Raw genomic sequence first — 17297 nt, 5'->3', positions numbered from 1 at the left:
ATTTTCAATAATATATAACAGTATACATCCTCCAGCCACTATTATAAAAATAAAATAAATAAAAAAACATTTTTTAGGTTTATGTTAAAATTGATATATCTGTTTTATAATATGGACCAAATATATCATTTTTTCAATAAACCTAAAAACTGATTTTTTTTACTTATAATAGTGATCAAGGGAGTAAAGAATTGTCTTTTTTTTTCTAAACCAAACAAAAAGATTTATTTTTTGCAACTACTTTGACAGATCTCAAGTTGCTCACCAATTGATTAACTCCTCATTTTCATTGGTGTTGCACTCAATTAAGGCCTTCTAAATGTTTCTTTTTGTACTTGAATGAAACAAACTTATGTTCTTCTCAATGGAACTGGAAACATACTTTCAGGTTGAGTATATTGGAATGCATAGCTTTATCTAGAGATGTGTTTGACAGTATGTAACACCCAAACCCATTATTTAATAAAATTCTACTATGATAAATCTTTTCAAAATACGCGGTGGAAAATCAATGGTTGTGTACACGATCATTGAATTGAATGGATAGCTATTCTATACTATATCTATATCTATACTATATACAAAGAGAATATAGAGTTTTGGTATGGACTTTTCATAACACTACAAGAATTCCTTGCGATTCCGACGAACATTTCCTACCAAAATTGAATTTGTAGGTGAACAGTACCATTTATGAGCATTTTTTTTTATGGGTGCGGCTTTCAAGGAACATTTCCTACAAGTTTTTCGTAGGAAATGTACTTTATGAGTATTGTTATTTCCAAGAAACGTTTCCTACGAATAATTTCGTCGGAATTGTTTTATTTAAAAAAATAAAAATATATTGTAACAGTCACGTGCTTTTTAACAGAAAAAGAAAGAATTGTTTATATGACACACGGATTCCTAGAAACATTACCTACCAATGTTTCGTCGGAATTGTTTTATTTTAAAAAAATAAAAATTGTTTATATGACACACGGATTCCTAGAAACATTACCTACCAATGCTTCGTCGGAATTGTTTTATTTTAAAAAAAATAAAAATTGGTAACGCAAAAAATTGTTTTATTTCCATATTTCAACTTTTTTTTTACATCATCTTATAAAGAAAATATAATACTTAATCTATTCGAAAGGGGTTGGTACCACTTGATGCCAGAACCAGATTAAACTGGTGGTGAAAACAAAAAAAATATTTGATCTACTTCTATCTACTTCTAATATAATAATAACATTAATTACTATCAATAAGTTAAAACTAAGTTTCCCATGAGAATATTATTACGATCTGTCTATATATTCAGAGTCCGATTATCAAAAAAAGAATTCTCATTTGTTTGTTAATCCAATTAGGTTATATTGAACGGTCTGATTAATAAAATTCGAAATCTCCAGTCAAAATCGGTAGTTTTAGTCAAACTTCATGACTCTTTCATTAAAACTAGCTTTTCAGTGAGACTGTTATTACGATCTGTCTATACATCCGGAATCCGATGATCAAAATTCTTTTTCTCATTTGTTTGTTAGTCCAATTAGGTTATATTGAACGGTCTGATTGATAAAATTCGAAATCTTCAGTCAAAATCGGTAGTTTTAGTCAAACTTCAAGACTCTTTCATTAAAACTAGTTTTCCAATGAGACTGTTATTACGATCTGTCTATACATCCGGAGTCCGATGATCAAAATTATTTTTTTAATTTGTTTGTTTGTCCAATTAGGTGATATTGAACGGTCGAATTGATAAAATTCAAAATCTCCAGTCAAAATCGGTAGTTTTAGTCAAACTTCATGACTCTTTCATTAAAACTAGTTTTCCAATGAGACTGTTATTACGATCGTCTATACATCCGGAGTCCGATGATCAAAATTATTTTTCTAATTTGTTTGTTAGTCCAATTAGGTGATATTGAACGGTCGGATTGATAAGATTCGAAATCTCCAGTCAAAATCGGTAGTTTTAGTCAAACTTCATGACTCTTTCATTAAAACTAGCTTTTCAATGAGACTGTTATTACGATCTGTCTATACATCCGGAATCCGATGATCAAAATTCTTTTTCTCATTTGTTTGTTAGTCCAATTAGGTTATATTGAACGGTCTGATTGATAAAATTCGAAATCTCCAGTCAAAATCGGTAGTTTTAGTCAAACTTCATGACTCTTTCATTAAAACTAGCTTTTCAGTGAGACTGTTATTACGATCTGTCTATACATCCGGAATCCGATGATCAAAATTCTTTTTCTCATTTGTTTGTTAGTCCAATTAGGTTATATTGAACGGTCTGATTGATAAAATTCGAAATCTCCAGTCAAAATCGGTAGTTTTAGTCAAACTTCATGACTCTTTCATTGAAACTAGTTTTCCAATGAGATTGTTATTACGATCTGTCTATACATCCGGAGTCCGATGATCAAAATTATTTTTTTAATTTGTTTGTTTGTCCAATTAGGTGATATTGAACGGTCGAATCGGTAGTTTTAGTCAAACTTCATGACTCTTTCATTAAAACTAGCTTTTCAATGAGACTGTTATTACGATCTGTCTATACATCCGGAATCCGATGATCAAAATTCTTTTTCTCATTTGTTTGTTAGTCCAATTAGGTTATATTGAACGGTCTGATTGATAAAATTCGAAATCTCCAGTCAAAATCGGTAGTTTTAGTCAAACTTCATGACTCTTTCATTAAAACTAGTTTTCCAATGAGATTGTTATTACGATCTGTCTATACATCCGGAGTCCGATGATCAAAATTATTTTTTTAATTTGTTTGTTTGTCCAATTAGGTGATATTGAACGGTCGAATCGGTAGTTTTAGTCAAACTTCATGACTCTTTCATTAAAACTAGCTTTTCAATGAGACTGTTATTACGATCTGTCTATACATCCGGAATCCGATGATCAAAATTCTTTTTCTCATTTGTTTGTTAGTCCAATTAGGTTATATTGAACGGTCTGATTGATAAAATTCGAAATCTCCAGTCAAAATCGGTAGTTTTAGTCAAACTTCATTACTCTTTCATTAAAACTTGTTTTTCAATGAGACTGTTATTACGATTTGTCTATACATCCGGAATCCGATGATCAAAATTCTTTTTCTCATTTGTTTGTTAGTCCAATTAGGTTATATTGAACGGTCTGATTGATAAAATTTGAAATCTCCTGTTAAAATCGGTAGTTTTAGTCAAACTTCATGACTCTTTCATTAAAACTAGTTTTTCAATGAGATTGTTATTACGATCTGTCTATACATCCGGAGTCCGATGATCAAAATTATTTTTTTAATTTGTTTGTTTGTCCAATTAGGTGATATTGAACGGTCAGATTGATAAAATTCAAAATCTCCTGTCAAAATCGGTAGTAAATTTTTATCAGTAATAACTTGTAATAGTAATAGTAATCGATAATATCAAGTAAAATCATGAAAAATAAAATTATATTGGATAAATTAAAAAGAACTATTATTATTTAAAAGCATCGAATAAATTAAAACCGGTCTAAAAAATCAAAATTTGCTACACAGCATTTTCAAAGTAGAATTAATAAATTAGAAGCGACTGTCTAAAAAATCAAAACATTTTGACAGTAGAATTTTTTATATGTCATGTAGGAGTAATTTGATTGATAGAATGAAAGAGTAAAAAAAATACAACAAAAAAACACAATATCAGTTCCTCTCTCTCGTTTACAGACCCAAGGGGTCTATTTGTAAATTTTTTTAACAAAATAATTCAGTTTTTATTTTCTTTCTCTCTCTTTACCAAAGAAGATTTGAGAAGCTATATCTCATCCTCTCAACAAACCTAGCCGCCGCCGCTACCACCACCACAACTCTCACAATCTCGTCTATTTCTGTTCAACCTTCACCATCTTTCTTTTCTCCTTCTCATATATTTCCCGTCAAGTTTAGTTTTAGATCGGAGATATTTTGAAATTTCTCAACCGTCATCTTCATGGTTAGATCTAGATCACGAAAGACTGTCTTTTAAAAAACCAACACCATATAAATACTCTACTCCTTCTCCTCTACAAAACCCACAAAGAAAAAAATCAAGATTGGAACACCTTCGCCAGTGACAGCCGCGCCGGAAAACACAACCACCACACCGGAAAATCGCAAAATGATTGAGATTTTGAAATATGGCTTCGTGTTTTCAGTGTGGGTCGCGGAAAAGAAACTCAATGGTGATGATTTACCAGCGATGTAGTGAAGTGGGTTATTTCCCTCTCTTGTTTTCTCTTATCTTTCTTCTCATTTGTTTAATTTGGCACTGTCTTAGTCACTTATGTTCTTTCTGATTTATTTTTTTCGATTGCAGAAATGAAATCAAGTTAAAAGTTTGTTTTCAGGTATGAAAAATCCAAGTTATTGTTGTTGTTGTTCTTGAAATTTAGATATTATTAGTATTTGATAGGACAATCTATATGTAGAGAGATATGTATAATTAATACATAATAGATATATCATTGAATCTGGCTTGGTTGGTGTTGTATGGCTTCATGGGTGAGGCTAATACCACATAAATATTATATCATATATAATTTATATTTTTAAGTTTGCTCATGTCGCTGGGAAACAAGATTTGGATCTATTTAACCAAGTGTCTAGGACTCTATGCATTATGCATCTTAGAAATATAATATGAAAGCAAAATTTAATTAGGCAATAAAGCTTGTTGAATTCTACTAAAATTAGGAGCTTATCGATAGTTATATTACATAGAATTATATAATGTGTGTGGTGACTAATATATGATTTTGAAATTGTTCAGAGGGAGATGCAAACAGATCAACTATAACAATGTGCAAGAGCTACTTCAACAAGCTTTGATAAGAAGGAGGAACAACCTTTCACGGGACACTTGCATTTTATTTTTGTGTAAATATTTTAGTGATAATATTTGTAAAGCCCAGCTTATTTCAAACTACAATTTAAATATTAATTTATTTTTTTTGAATTATATCTTGAATATTACGATAAAATCCATTACATAATTTTACATATTTTATTTTATTTTCAATTTAATTTAATTTTTTCATTTTCAATTAAAATATTTTATTTTAATTTTGCTGAAAATAGCTATTTTTATTTTTTTTAAATATTAAATACAGTTCCTACGAAAATTTCGTAGGTAATGTGCTGACACATGCTGACTAAAGTGGCAGCTGACACAAATACGTTTCCTACGAAAATTTCGTAGGTAATGTACTGACGCATGCTGACCACTGACACAAATGCGTTTCCTACAAAGTTCGTCGGAAATGTTGTAGGAATAGTCAGGTTTTTGCCTACAAAGCTCTTGGTAGGAAATGTCGTCGGAAATGTTACATTTCCTACGAAAATGGGCACTATTCCCACGAAATTTTTTGTAGGTAATGCAGAGGATTCTTGTAGTGTAATACCAACAATACGCTTAGGGCCCGTTTGGTGCACGGGATAAGAGACAAGATAAGATAACTGTATCATATCTTGTTTCAGTCCAGTGTTTGGTGACACAACAGGATATGAAAAATTAATCCTGTAACTTATCCTATCCTGTCTCTTTAGTTAAAATTCTTATCCTGAATTTGAGCTGGGTTACCAGCAGGATAGGATAAATTTTTTTTACTGATTTATTCTATAAAATATATTTTAAAATAAAAAATGAAAATTAATAAAATATAAATAATAAAATAATTGTATGGTAAATTATTAATAAAATAATTAATTTTTAAATATACATGTGATTTTCTCACAAGGGTAATTTTGTAATTTACATAATCTAAAAAACTCAAAATTATACTAAAATTACAAATATTTTAAAGTAAACTAATTATTAAAAAATTGTAAAAAATTAAATATAATTATTTTTCAATGGTATTTTTATTATTTAGTATGAGATATATCATATTTATTTAGCTCATCTAACATGTATATATCATTGGGTTATTTATTTGATCATGATTCATATAAAAAATCTAACATGTATATATCATTGGGTTATTTATTTGATCATGATTCATATAAAAAATTAAACTTTATTATTTTCTCATGTTTTTTATTTAAAATATATAAAGTTATTTGATTACTTATTTATATTTTTTATTTAAAAAATTCAAAGTATTACAAAATAATTTTTAAAATATAACAATTGATTTACAAGGATAATTTTGTCATTTAAATATTTTATATATCTTATCATATTATTATGAGCAAGTATGTATTAAGAACTTGATATAATAGTTATCATATTTGTTATCCTATGTGCACCAAACACAAGATATGATAACTGAGGATAACTGTTATCCTGCTGATATCCTATCTATCCTTATCCTGTTTTATATCCTATCCTATCACTATCAGATCCTGCGCACCAAACGGACCCTTAATTTTTTTAGTAGCAAAAATCGTTTATTTTGAGCCGCAAAAATCTTTTGTTAACAAACTCATCATAACATAAGACATGCCTTTTTTATTTTTTATTTTTTTGACATAAATTTATATAATAGACACAGTCATAGACAGGCGTGAAACGCACCCTGTTTGATCACTAGTATACTGTATAAAATAATATCAATTAAAAACATAAAAAATTATCATCTAATTGAAAAGTTATTATAAAAAAAAACATAGTTAAATGTGTAAGCATAATAAAAATGTCATATTTACCTAAAACTTTAAAAAAAATTAAGCTTATAATTTATTAATTTGATTTAATTTCTTTTATAAAAAACAAACTTTAGTTTAATTGATATTTAGTATTGATGTAAAAATTATTTAGTGTCAAGCCGGGCTAACCCATAAATATAGTCTGGCCCACCGGACAGGATAGACCGACTCTACATGTGGATGGAACAATCTAGTGCACATAATTATATGAAACTGACAATATTTGCTTAAAGGCAGAAAAAAGGCTGCCTGACTTTGGCACCATAAAGTCAGTGAATCCCAATCCAATGGATATTACATTCTTATCACTATGCCTTCCCTAAGTTCCCTTATCTCTTTATTTGACGCATGATCCACCCATATCTTCCTTCTTCATCTCACACATACAGATTCCTATCCATATACTCCTATCGCTTTGCCTTCCCGTTTCTCTTTATCTGACACATTTCCAACCATATCTTCTTCATACGCAGCAAAACAAAAAAATCTCAAAATGGCAGAAATAGCAGTGTCATTTGCTATTGACAAACTGCTTCCATTGTTAACAGAAGAATTCAATTTGCTCAAAGGTGTTCACAAGGAATTTGCAGACATTAAAGATGAACTCGAAAGCATCCAAGCCTTCCTTAAGGATGCTGATAGAAGAGCTGCTGCACCTAATGGAGACAACAATGGTGAAGGAGTCAAAACATGGGTCAAACAGATTAGGGAAGCAGCTTTTCAGATAGAAGACATCATTGATAACTATATGATGTATGCGGAACAACGCCACAATTTTTCTCACTTGTTCAAAACTTTGAAACAACGCCATAAAATAGCGTCTGGGATTCGAGACATTAAGTCATTGGTGCGTGGGATCAAGGAAAGAAGTGAAAGATATGGTTTCCAACGTTCTTTGGATCAAGGATCAAGCCATTCTAGAGGAAGCCAGAATGTCAAACTGCACCCCCTTCGAGAGGCTGCTCTTTACATTGACGAAGCTGACGTTGTAGGCTTTGAAGCTCCAGGAAAAACATTGACTGATTGGATGGTAAATGAAAGAGAAGAGCACACTGTCATCTCTGTGGTAGGAATGGGAGGGCAAGGTAAAACCACTCTAGTCAAGAAAGTTTTTGACAACAAGGATGTCATTGCACACTTTGATTGTCGTGTATGGATCACAGTGTCACAAACATATGATGTTAAAGAGGTGTTAAGGGACATGTTGCTAAAAATTTACAAACAAAAAGACGAGAATCCACCTCAGAATATTAATCAGATGGATCAAAGGTCATTGACTGAAGAACTGAGAAACTGCTTGAAGACAAAGAGGTACGTTGTGGTGTTTGATGATGTTTGGAGTGTAAATTTTTGGGATCATATTAAATTTGCTTTAATTGATAATAAAAGTGGAAGTAAGATATTTATAACAACAAGGAACGAGGAAGTTTTGGTGTCTTGTAAAATATCTTCTTTCACTAAAGTGCTTCATTTGCAACCTTTAACTCAAGAACAGTCTTTGACATTGTTTAATAAGAGGGCATTCAAATTTGACTATGCTGGATGTTGTCCAGAAGAGCTCGTTGGTATAGCTAATGAAATTGTTCAAAAATGTAAGGGCTTACCGCTAGCAATTGTTGCCATTGGTGGTCTTTTGTCTACAAAAGAGAAGCATGTTTTTGAGTGGCAGAGATTTAGTGAAAATTTAAGTGCAGAACTAAAGAAAGATACCCATTTAATGGGTATAAAAGAAGTTTTAGCCTTAAGTTACGATGATTTGCCTTACTATCTCAAGTCATGTTTGTTGTATTTTGGAATGTATCCAGAAGATTATCAAGTTAATTCAAATAGAGTGATTCGACAATGGATAGGTGAAGGGTTTGTGAAAGAGGAAAGTGGGAAGACTTTGGAAGAAGTTGCAGAAGGATATTTAACAGAGTTGATCCATAGAAGCTTGGTGCAAGTATCTTCAATAAGAACTGATGGAAAAGCTAAAGGTTGCCGTGTTCATGATCTAGTACGTGAAATGATCCTTGAAAAAAATGAGGATTTAAATTTTTTCAAGCATATTAGTGAAGATGGACATTCATCCTTTAGCGGAAGAATTCACCGTTTGTCAATAACAACCATTTCCGATGATTTCGTTGAGCATATTGGAAGCTCACATGTTCGATCACTGCTTGTTATCCCAGATAAAGAATCAAAAACAAATTTTGAGTTTAAAATCCCTAAAACTTTCAAGTTGTTGAGGGTTCTTGATTGTAACTCCGATTCATTGATGAGCTTTCCTGAGAATTTCGGAAATTTTATCCACTTGAAGTATTTAAGCTTGGGGTTTGATGAGATATTGAAAATCTTAAAATCTATTGGCATGCTTCGTAACCTGGAGACCTTGAAAATACGGAGTTTAACACAACTTATTGAGTTGCCCAAAGAGATTAGTAAACTTAGAAAGCTAAGACATCTTATCAGCAAGAAACTGTCTTTGATTCAATTAGAGGAAGGTATTGGAGAGATGGCATCCCTACAAACGCTACATAGTGTTGATTTAAATACTGATGGAGCAGCAAAGATAATTAAAGGGTTAGGAAAGCTGAATCAGATGAGGGATTTGAGGTTGGTTAATGTTCGTAGAGAAGATGGAATCATTCTATCTTCGTCAATCAATGAAATGCAACACTTGGAAAGGCTATATGTTGAAGCAATTAGAAGTGAAGATGATTATGAAGTCATTGATTTGGATTTGATTTCATTGCCAACTAAGCTTCGAAAACTAACACTATATGGGATTCTACAGAAGTTGCCTGAATGGATTCCAAAGCTTCAAAATCTTGTTGATTTGTTTTTGGACCACTCTCGTTTAACTGAAGATTCATTGAAATCACTAAATTGTTTGCAACACTTGTTGTCCCTCACTTTTCCGATGCATTCTTATGAAGGTTTGTTTTTGCATTTTGAAGATGGATGGTTTCAAAAACTAAAGACACTGAATGTTATATATTGCATACAATTGAGATTAGTTATTATTGACAAAGGAGCACTGCCTTCTCTGAAAATGCTGAAGTTAGGCATTCTCTGGAATCTGGAGAATATACCCATTGGCATCCAACACTTGGAGAAGCTTGAAGTTCTCCGTATTTTTTTTGTATCAGATGAATTTGTGAAGAACATTTCTACTGAGGATTGGAATTCGATGCAGCATGTACCCCTTGTAGACATTTCTGACCGTAATAGAATTTCTATTCCAATCCCAAGGAGTTAAAAATCATGCTTTTCCATACTCAAGGAGAAAAAAGGTGTGCTTTTTCTTCCTAAAACTTAATATTTACCTTTATTTATTTATTTATTTATATAAGCATTAGAGTAGTTAAAATTCGGACATAAAAAATACAAGCTTTATTTTCACTGTAGTATGCTTTATCATTTTCACTCAGCACCGCCGAGATATTTTGGTGTAATCTTTTCATTTGAAAGATTCTAATTAATTCATTTTGATGTGATTTGTTAGGTGTTGGGTTCAATTCAAGTGCAATGGCAACTCAGATTTTCCACAGGGACTTCTACTGAAACACTGGAACTTATGTTTTTCCTCAATAAAAAGTTATATTTTAATTTGTTTTTCTTTATATTTGATGTTTGAGTTATTTGTAATTGTAGTATATCATGTATGTATGAAACATATTATGAGAGCTTCCCTTTCAAGAATTGTGAGACCATATTTTTCTGTTGATGTCATTTCCATTTTGGTGTAATAAAAATGAAGTTTTATGTAATTTTCAATCTGTTTTTCTAGCTTATTGTTCAAACATTGATAATTACATTTTGGTGTAACAAAAATGAAGTTTTATGTAATTTTCCTATGAATTATGGTGAACCAATTCGCAAATGAATTGCGAACCGGTACGCGCGAACCAATTCGCGGTTCGCTGGGTATTGAGTGAATTATGTGCTATGACCTAGAGCATGTTCAGTCCATAGTAATTTTGAAAAGATAGCCAATTGTTTGTGTACCAGGATTTGGATGATTATAGTTAAGATGCTTATATAACAGTCTATCTATCTATCTATCTATCTATCTATCTATCTATCTATCTATCTATCTATCTATCTATCTATCTATCTATCTATCTATCTATCTATCTATCTATCTATCTATCTATCTATCTATCTATCTATCTATCTATCTATCTATCTATCTATCTATCTATCTATCTATCTATCTATCTATCTATCTATCTATCTATCTATCTATCTATCTATCTATCTATCTATCTATCTTATCTGGATGCATAATAGGCTAAGAGAAGTATTAAGAAAACAATTTATCGAAGAGTAACGGCCGTGTTATTAAATTGCAGTTGCAAATGCTGTTGTGAGCGTTGCGTTTCGGCCATTGCATTGCTGAGATATGAATTGCAGTGTGAAATAATTTTACAGTCACACCAAACATAAAAAATAATTCTATAATTATTGAAACTTTTATACAACTTGATTGATATTTTGATATAGATTTTTATTCATAATTTCATATCTATAAGAGGTCTATTGCAACGTAGTTGCGGTTCCGTTGTGATCGTTGTCTATGATTTTACTTCACACTGCCGTCGTCTATGATCCTATTTCTTTGTTGGGAACGTTTCTGTTTTGTTCGACTGATTGCAGAGTAGCTACGTCTATGTAAGCTAAATTGTTAGCTATGTTCTGTTTTAGTGCATTTGATTAGGGTTGTCACATAATGGTTTTTGATTTCTCTAAAACTATAAAGCAACTATGATTGAGGCCGCATCGGCTGTATGGGACTGTCATTCTCTGCTGACTGCTGTTTATAATTAAGATCAAAGGAGAATTTGTGAATCATATATAGATTACTGGACAAATTATATCTAATTTCAACCACTGTTTTTTTTTTATTGTGTACGACAGAGACAGACCATGTGAAAAGTAAAAAAACTACCATTTTAAACCGCCATAAACACCATGGTGCCGCCATCCTTCATAAATTAGCCATGGCGGATTGGCGGTTGTAAAAATATCTGCTACCGCAATCCGCCATGACCAATATTTGACAAGACTAGTTTGGACTTGGGGCAACATATTCCTTGCTTAATCAAGCCAGTGCAACCCTTAGAATTATAGAACTCAAACATGTGACTCCAAGTGCTTGTGCATTCCTTCAGTGCTTCATATATCTCTGATCTGAGTAAGAAGCAAAAAGGAAATAATAGCTCAAAACTTTGCTTGTAACTGACCCTACAGCATAGTTCTCTAGAAAAACACTTTGTGTGGAGAGTTCCATCAAACGAATTCCTTTACATGATTTCGTCTAATGACTATATACAAATCATTTCTGTAGTTCTCGGTTTTTTTTCTTTTCATTATTACAGGTTAAAGAAGAGATCAAACAATGTTATGAACTCATAAATAGATTAGGAAGAGGAGTTGTGTATCTAGGTTCTTCTAGGATGGGCTCGAGCCATTCACATTATGTCCAAGCACAAGAATTGGCTAATGGGGCAAGTCAATTCTTACAATAGCTTTTTGCTTCTTTTCTTGGTTACTTGCCGGTGAGTATTATACAAATTCTCGTTCTTTTGTTAGCCAATAATGTTTTCTCACACAAACAATTGATACGGTGACAAAGTTCTTCTTTGGCAGATATGCTTAGATTTCTTCGCATATAACAAATCATTTGGACTGCATTACATGTTCAGGAGCTGGACCAGGACTAATGGACGCTGTTACTCGAGGCGTTCTGCTGGCAGGGAAACCAGTTGGCGGATTAAAGATATGAAAAGAAGCCAGGGAATGGACAGCATCAAACTTTCACCTATAACCATCAGAAAATTACCTTACCTGCAGGTAATCCACAACCCTTGCTTTATTTAATTAATTCATAGTACTCTCTTTTGATCCATGTTGCAACATGAGTTATTGCTACTAGTGTATGAAAAATCTGTCATTCTCACTCCAATAGGATCTAGAGATGTACACACATTTGGGTTGAACCGATCAACACAACCGCCTAACTCAAACTAACCTGTATTTTACTTGCACCCGATTAAATTAGAATGTGTAGTTCATGACAGCTTTAGAATTTCAAACTAGTCAACCTGTCCCGATTCAATTTTTTCCTCAAATTTAGTATGTTTTCTTGAGAGTATATGATTTTTACTTCATATTTTTGCTTGAAATTATGTATGGTTTTTGGAATGTTTAAGTAACAGAAGCATTTTGGCGTAGATACAATATTTTTAGAATAAAGAATAAAAATATATTTTTTCCTTTACGACCTGTAAACCCAGCCTGACTCAACCCGTCGTCACAAGCTCGTTTGGTCAAGTTTTTTTGTAAAAACTAGGGGTTGAGTATCCAGCTCAAACCAAAGGAAGTTTGGTCAAACCTATTCCAACTCAACTTATGCACACTCATAACAGGATCATATCTTTTTACATTTCTTAGAATGTTTTGGGCCACTTGAAACTGAAGTTTGTTTATTTCATATATTGAAAGAGGAATATACATTGTATATATACAAGTACATGAGTCACCAAATAGGTAATAAGTATCAAGTCATAAAACCATAATATCCTAGTCATAAATATAGAATATCTCAATAAGGCCTAACTCATCCTTACAAAACCGGCTTGTAAAATGAGGATTGCATTTGCTTTATAAACTTATATTCAGGCTATCTCGCAAGCGATATGGGACTTCTTAACACATCCCCTCGCACCCAACGCTATTGGGCTTGGAGTGCGGATATAAACGGTGGGTGGCCCGATAACACAAACCTAATAACAGGTGGCCCAACATATTGTGGAGATGCTCTGATACTATCTTAAAATTGTGTGTTGGGCCTAGCTTTGATACCATCTTAGAATTTAGTTTTGACCTAACTCATCGTTACAAAACCGTCTTGTAAAGTGAGAATTGCCTCTACTTTATAAATACATATTCATGTCATCTTGCAAACGATGTGAGACTTCTTAACAACATTCAAATAGGAGAAAATAAAAATTAAATGTGACTGCTATTAACTGCCTAGAATGTTTATAGTTCAGGTTTTTCTATGCAAGGAAGTATGGACTGGTCGATGCTATAGTGAGGAACAATTCACTAGATAAAACTGCTGTTGTTACCCTTCCTGGTGGGATTGGCACTCTAGATGAGGTAAATACAAATAAAATAGGGACTCTACAACATCATCAATCATCTATCAAGATAATTATTCATAAGTAAATACAAATAATTAAAATAAAACAATAATCACAAACTTATAATTAGTAATCTCATGCACACGAAATATCCCAATAATCACTATAACATACATGTAAAATCATCTAAAATGACAACTATTAATTGATAAGGTGATATATTTATCCATAGATATATGAAAATATAGTTTACAGAAAATAGAGATGTTACATTTGGGCCTTTTAGATGTTACCTAAATAATGCTTTGGATTGTGTTGGTAAACAGAAATGCAAAAAAAAAAGTCATATAGACCCTTTTTTAGGATAATAACGCGTTTTATATAGTAACTCCACGGTAGTAGATGGAAGCAGAAGCATTAGAGATATTAAAAATGGAATAGAAGCCAATGACCAAATAATAGTTGTAAAATTTTTGAATCTGTCCTCTAGAAACAAAGACAGAGCTGCAATAAATGCTACCATTGTTGTCACCACAGCAACAAACAAGAAGTTCAAACCGATTACTAATCTTTGAGGTAATACCATCACAAATTCTTCTTCAGTGTAGTATCCATTCCTGTTTGCTATAAACACCAGAAGAGAAGTCATTGAGGAAAAGAAAGCCACTGCATTGGACCACATAAACACGCCGAATTTGTGATTTGGCAAGAATATTGGTGTTCCTTTGTCCTGGTTGTTACCTCCAGGTACAGTTATCGCAGCCGCAAAGGTGATTGTTGCAATAAGAGTTGCCACTACCATACAAGAGTTTGATCTATCCTTTATCCATTTCTTCCCTTCTTCAATTAAGGGTTTATGTTCTTTCATGAACACTTGGGAAGCTGTTTTATCATCGTTGTTTTTCACTTGTTTATGGAGAGGGTCATCCAATTTCTCTATTTCCTGTTCATGATGTACGTAGCTATGTTAATAATAATTTTATGCAATTTAATTTAATTAGACAAAACTACATGTGGTGAGATTAAAATAAACAAACCTGAAACCACTGTAACTCTCTTATCATTTGCAATGCTTCACCTGAATCTGATTCTATTTTAGAAGTAAACCTTGCTGCCACGTGTGATGCAGTGTTATTTGATTCATCTATTGCCAACACTAAAAGCTGGCAAATTATTGGCATCTTGCATAGAAATCTAAAAACTTTTTCTTGCCTATTCTTGATGGCAATTTGAACCACGTTCCCTTCATTAGGAATGTGAGTCCAAACCAAATCAGGAAAAAACTGAAAACAAGTCTCCAAAATCTCAACTATGCCAGATGATGTTGCACTGAAAATAATTTCCGGACTCACAAAAGATTGCCAAAATGGATAGTCATTCGAATTCATGGTTGAAGCTCGTGAGATAACAAATTCAGTCAATATCACAGCATATACATGTCTCAACTTCATATCTATAGCTTGCTTTAAGCCAGGAACTGCAAATGAAATTGTGTATTTGATGAGAAAAACAAAAAAACAAAAGTTAAGAGAAAGATACATCAAGAGAATCTTTAGTTACAAAGATAACATACGAAGAGTATAAGGTGCAGTCCATATTATATTTCCATATTCATGTTTCAAGAGAATACCTGATAAAGTATAAGAAATGTTAAGTTACAATAATTCCAAAAGAGTATTACAATCAAGCATTTTGTACCACAAAAGAATAATTCTTAAAATAGGTACTTCTGAGAATGATTGCGAACAGCAAGCCAAGATTTTGTCCACTTTGAAAGTGAGATGGCAATTTTGACAGAACATTAAGTATAATGCTGCTACCATTTGAATCAGAAATAGTGGCCAAGTTAGGGTAGCGATGCAGAAGATGCATGGTGATATCTGCACATGGAAGATTTAAAAAGCATATGAACAAATGATATTTGGTTAGTAAGGCAGGATAATAATTCTTAAGAAGAAAGAAGCAGGGACATAAATGTTTCAAACTTTGGATACTTGGCCGTTTTAACATATATCAAGAAAAATTGATAGTGTAATGTAATTAATGTGTACATTTTTTTTAAGTATTACTTCATTATTCTTTATTTAGTTGCGTTTAATTCTGACTTTTCATAAACTTTTTTCATGAAGGGCCGAAAAGAATTTTAATTACCATGAAATCCGGCTCCTGTAAGCAAACCAACAAGTTGATTAGCAGACGGACCAGAGAATGGACAACTAGGACTTTCATCTGTAGTATTCAAAACAAAATACCAAATCATTTCTTTACATCTTCTAGATGTAATACTGTAGATCAGTGGTGTAAATCCCTTTAAATCAGTAACTTGTGTAAGAGAAGGATTTTTAGCCACCAATGCCTTTGCGGTATTTACACTTTTGCCCATTGCAACATAGTGAAGGCAAGTACAGCCCATTAAATCCAATTCTGCAAGCATATTTGCAGGCATATGTTGATGTTGCACCAACTTCTCGACAAGTTTCCACTGAGCTCCAACAGCTGCAACATGAAGTGCAGTCCTGCCATGTATTGTAACCTTAGCTGTCAATGCGGTTGGATCATTATCAAGAAAAGCCTTTGTTGATTTCCAGTCGCCTTTTAGTATTGCCAATTGAAGGGGTTGGTAATAACTGTGATTAAATCGTCGAGCTTTTGGCAACAAACAATAGTGTGACAATATGATCAGTTGTTATTATGAAAGGAGGAAGATGTATAATATATAACCACAATATTTTTAAAGTGTTTGTAAAATATAGAATCTTTTCTCTGAATCAATTATTCATATGAATGGCAAAGTTATAACTAGAAGAACAGCTTTTCAGCTAAGGAGATTAATTTCAAATTCTCTTAAAAGCTTAATACTTTCATCATAAAATTACTTACTATGATAACAAAATTTTGTTGCAGCCTTTTGCCTACCAACACATCCAAAACATTATTTAGTTTCTACTAATCCATTGGGTTTATGAAGAAAATTACAGTAATTAAGAAATAAAGATCATACCGAACTCAGTGATAGCAGTATTGACATCGTCAGAAGGCATCAGAAGACTTGATACTGCAGATGCCATTTCTATTGCAAAACTTTATTTTTGTTTTGGAATCTGAAAACTGATTTCGAAGGGATAATTAAAATGTGCAGAGAAGATAAGGAAAACATGCACAATCACACTCATTTGGCTCTTTGATAGAAGATTAATAGTAGTTAATTAAATAATTATTAGGTAGTAGTTTATTAAATAATTTAGATAGTATTTATATTATTAGTTGATCATCTATGTTATTGGGTTTTGTTTGGTTGAGTTTTATATATATGTAGTGGTGTTCTTATCAATTTGGAATCAATGAATGAAAATGAAGTCTTTTATTTATCTTTATTTATTTGCATTTCTTTATTGCTTTCCTAGGTTTAGCTTAGTATAGCTTGATAGAGCTTCAACACTCTATCAATTGGTGCTTTCATTCCTTACACTCAATTCTCTCATGGCAGATTTTACATCTCCACTTTATCCATC

At 32.2% G+C, this 17297-nt stretch overlaps 3 protein-coding genes and 1 long non-coding RNA gene across 7 annotated transcripts; 3 read left to right on the top strand and 1 right to left on the bottom strand.

The window, feature by feature from the left end:
* The first annotated feature begins 3573 nt into the window (after nucleotides 1-3573).
* On the top strand, nucleotides 3574-5393 carry LOC123918919. Its single transcript, XR_006812991.1, has 4 exons — nucleotides 3574-4215; nucleotides 4323-4353; nucleotides 4776-5209; nucleotides 5256-5393. It is a non-coding gene; the product is annotated as an uncharacterized LOC123918919 (long non-coding RNA).
* A 1465-nt stretch (nucleotides 5394-6858) lies between these two features.
* LOC123918918 (disease resistance protein RPM1-like) lies at nucleotides 6859-10404 on the top strand. Of its 3 annotated transcripts, none has more exons than XM_045971092.1 (2): nucleotides 6859-9927; nucleotides 10140-10404. In XM_045971092.1, exon 1 carries the CDS (start codon nucleotides 7146-7148, stop codon nucleotides 9891-9893), a length of 2748 nt encoding a protein of 915 aa, XP_045827048.1. In that variant the 5' UTR covers nucleotides 6859-7145; the 3' UTR covers nucleotides 9894-9927; nucleotides 10140-10404. The 3 variants fall into 3 exon arrangements, with proteins under 3 accessions (XP_045827048.1, XP_045827049.1, XP_045827050.1); XM_045971093.1 differs by having other exon boundaries at nucleotides 6869-9868; nucleotides 10107-10404; XM_045971094.1 differs by having other exon boundaries at nucleotides 6869-9873; nucleotides 10112-10404.
* A 997-nt stretch (nucleotides 10405-11401) lies between these two features.
* Nucleotides 11402-14047, top strand: LOC123915217. The gene is made up of 5 exons (XM_045966357.1): nucleotides 11402-11422; nucleotides 12016-12144; nucleotides 12287-12490; nucleotides 13688-13801; nucleotides 14018-14047. The coding sequence occupies exons 1-5, from the start codon at nucleotides 11402-11404 to the stop codon at nucleotides 14045-14047; spliced, it is 498 nt and encodes a 165-aa protein (XP_045822313.1).
* On the bottom strand, nucleotides 13881-17078 carry LOC123918910. Of its 2 annotated transcripts, none has more exons than XM_045971087.1 (6): nucleotides 16787-17078; nucleotides 15937-16431; nucleotides 15513-15665; nucleotides 15359-15415; nucleotides 14823-15262; nucleotides 13881-14728 (listed from the first exon to the last, which is right to left on the bottom strand). In XM_045971087.1, the coding sequence occupies exons 1-6, from the start codon at nucleotides 16851-16853 to the stop codon at nucleotides 14129-14131; spliced, it is 1812 nt and encodes a 603-aa protein (XP_045827043.1). In that variant the 5' UTR covers nucleotides 16854-17078; the 3' UTR covers nucleotides 13881-14128. The 2 variants fall into 2 exon arrangements, with proteins under 2 accessions (XP_045827043.1, XP_045827042.1); XM_045971086.1 differs by having other exon boundaries at nucleotides 13935-14731; nucleotides 14820-15262; nucleotides 16787-16925.
* Nucleotides 17079-17297: the final 219 nt, after the last annotated feature.

The sequence above is a fragment of the Trifolium pratense genome, linkage group LG3 (genome assembly GCF_020283565.1).
Source record: "Trifolium pratense cultivar HEN17-A07 linkage group LG3, ARS_RC_1.1, whole genome shotgun sequence".
NCBI lineage: Eukaryota > Viridiplantae > Streptophyta > Magnoliopsida > Fabales > Fabaceae > Trifolium > Trifolium pratense.
Note: the sequence above shows the minus strand (reverse complement) of the source record. Positions and strands in the feature narration are given on the sequence as shown.

Bases quoted from the DNA above. Each gene is read 5' to 3' on its own strand.
- LOC123918918 (XM_045971092.1), top strand. From the start codon at position 7,146: ATGGCAGAAATAGCAGTGTCATTTGCTATTGACAAACTGCTTCCATTG.
- LOC123918910 (XM_045971086.1), bottom strand. From the start codon at position 16,853: ATGGCATCTGCAGTATCAAGTCTTCTGATGCCTTCTGACGATGTCAAT. The intron at 16,432-16,786 runs GTATGATCTTTA...TGTTGCCAAAAG, and splicing joins TACTGCTATCACTGAGTTCG to CTCGACGATTTAATCACAGT. The intron at 15,666-15,936 runs GTAATTAAAATT...TTCCATGTGCAG, and splicing joins TACAGGAGCCGGATTTCATG to ATATCACCATGCATCTTCTG.
- LOC123915217 (XM_045966357.1), top strand. From the start codon at position 11,402: ATGATTGAGGCCGCATCGGCT. The intron at 12,145-12,286 runs GCAAGTCAATTC...CTTCTTTGGCAG, and splicing joins CACAAGAATTGGCTAATGGG to ATATGCTTAGATTTCTTCGC. The intron at 12,491-13,687 runs GTAATCCACAAC...GAATGTTTATAG, and splicing joins GAAAATTACCTTACCTGCAG to TTCAGGTTTTTCTATGCAAG.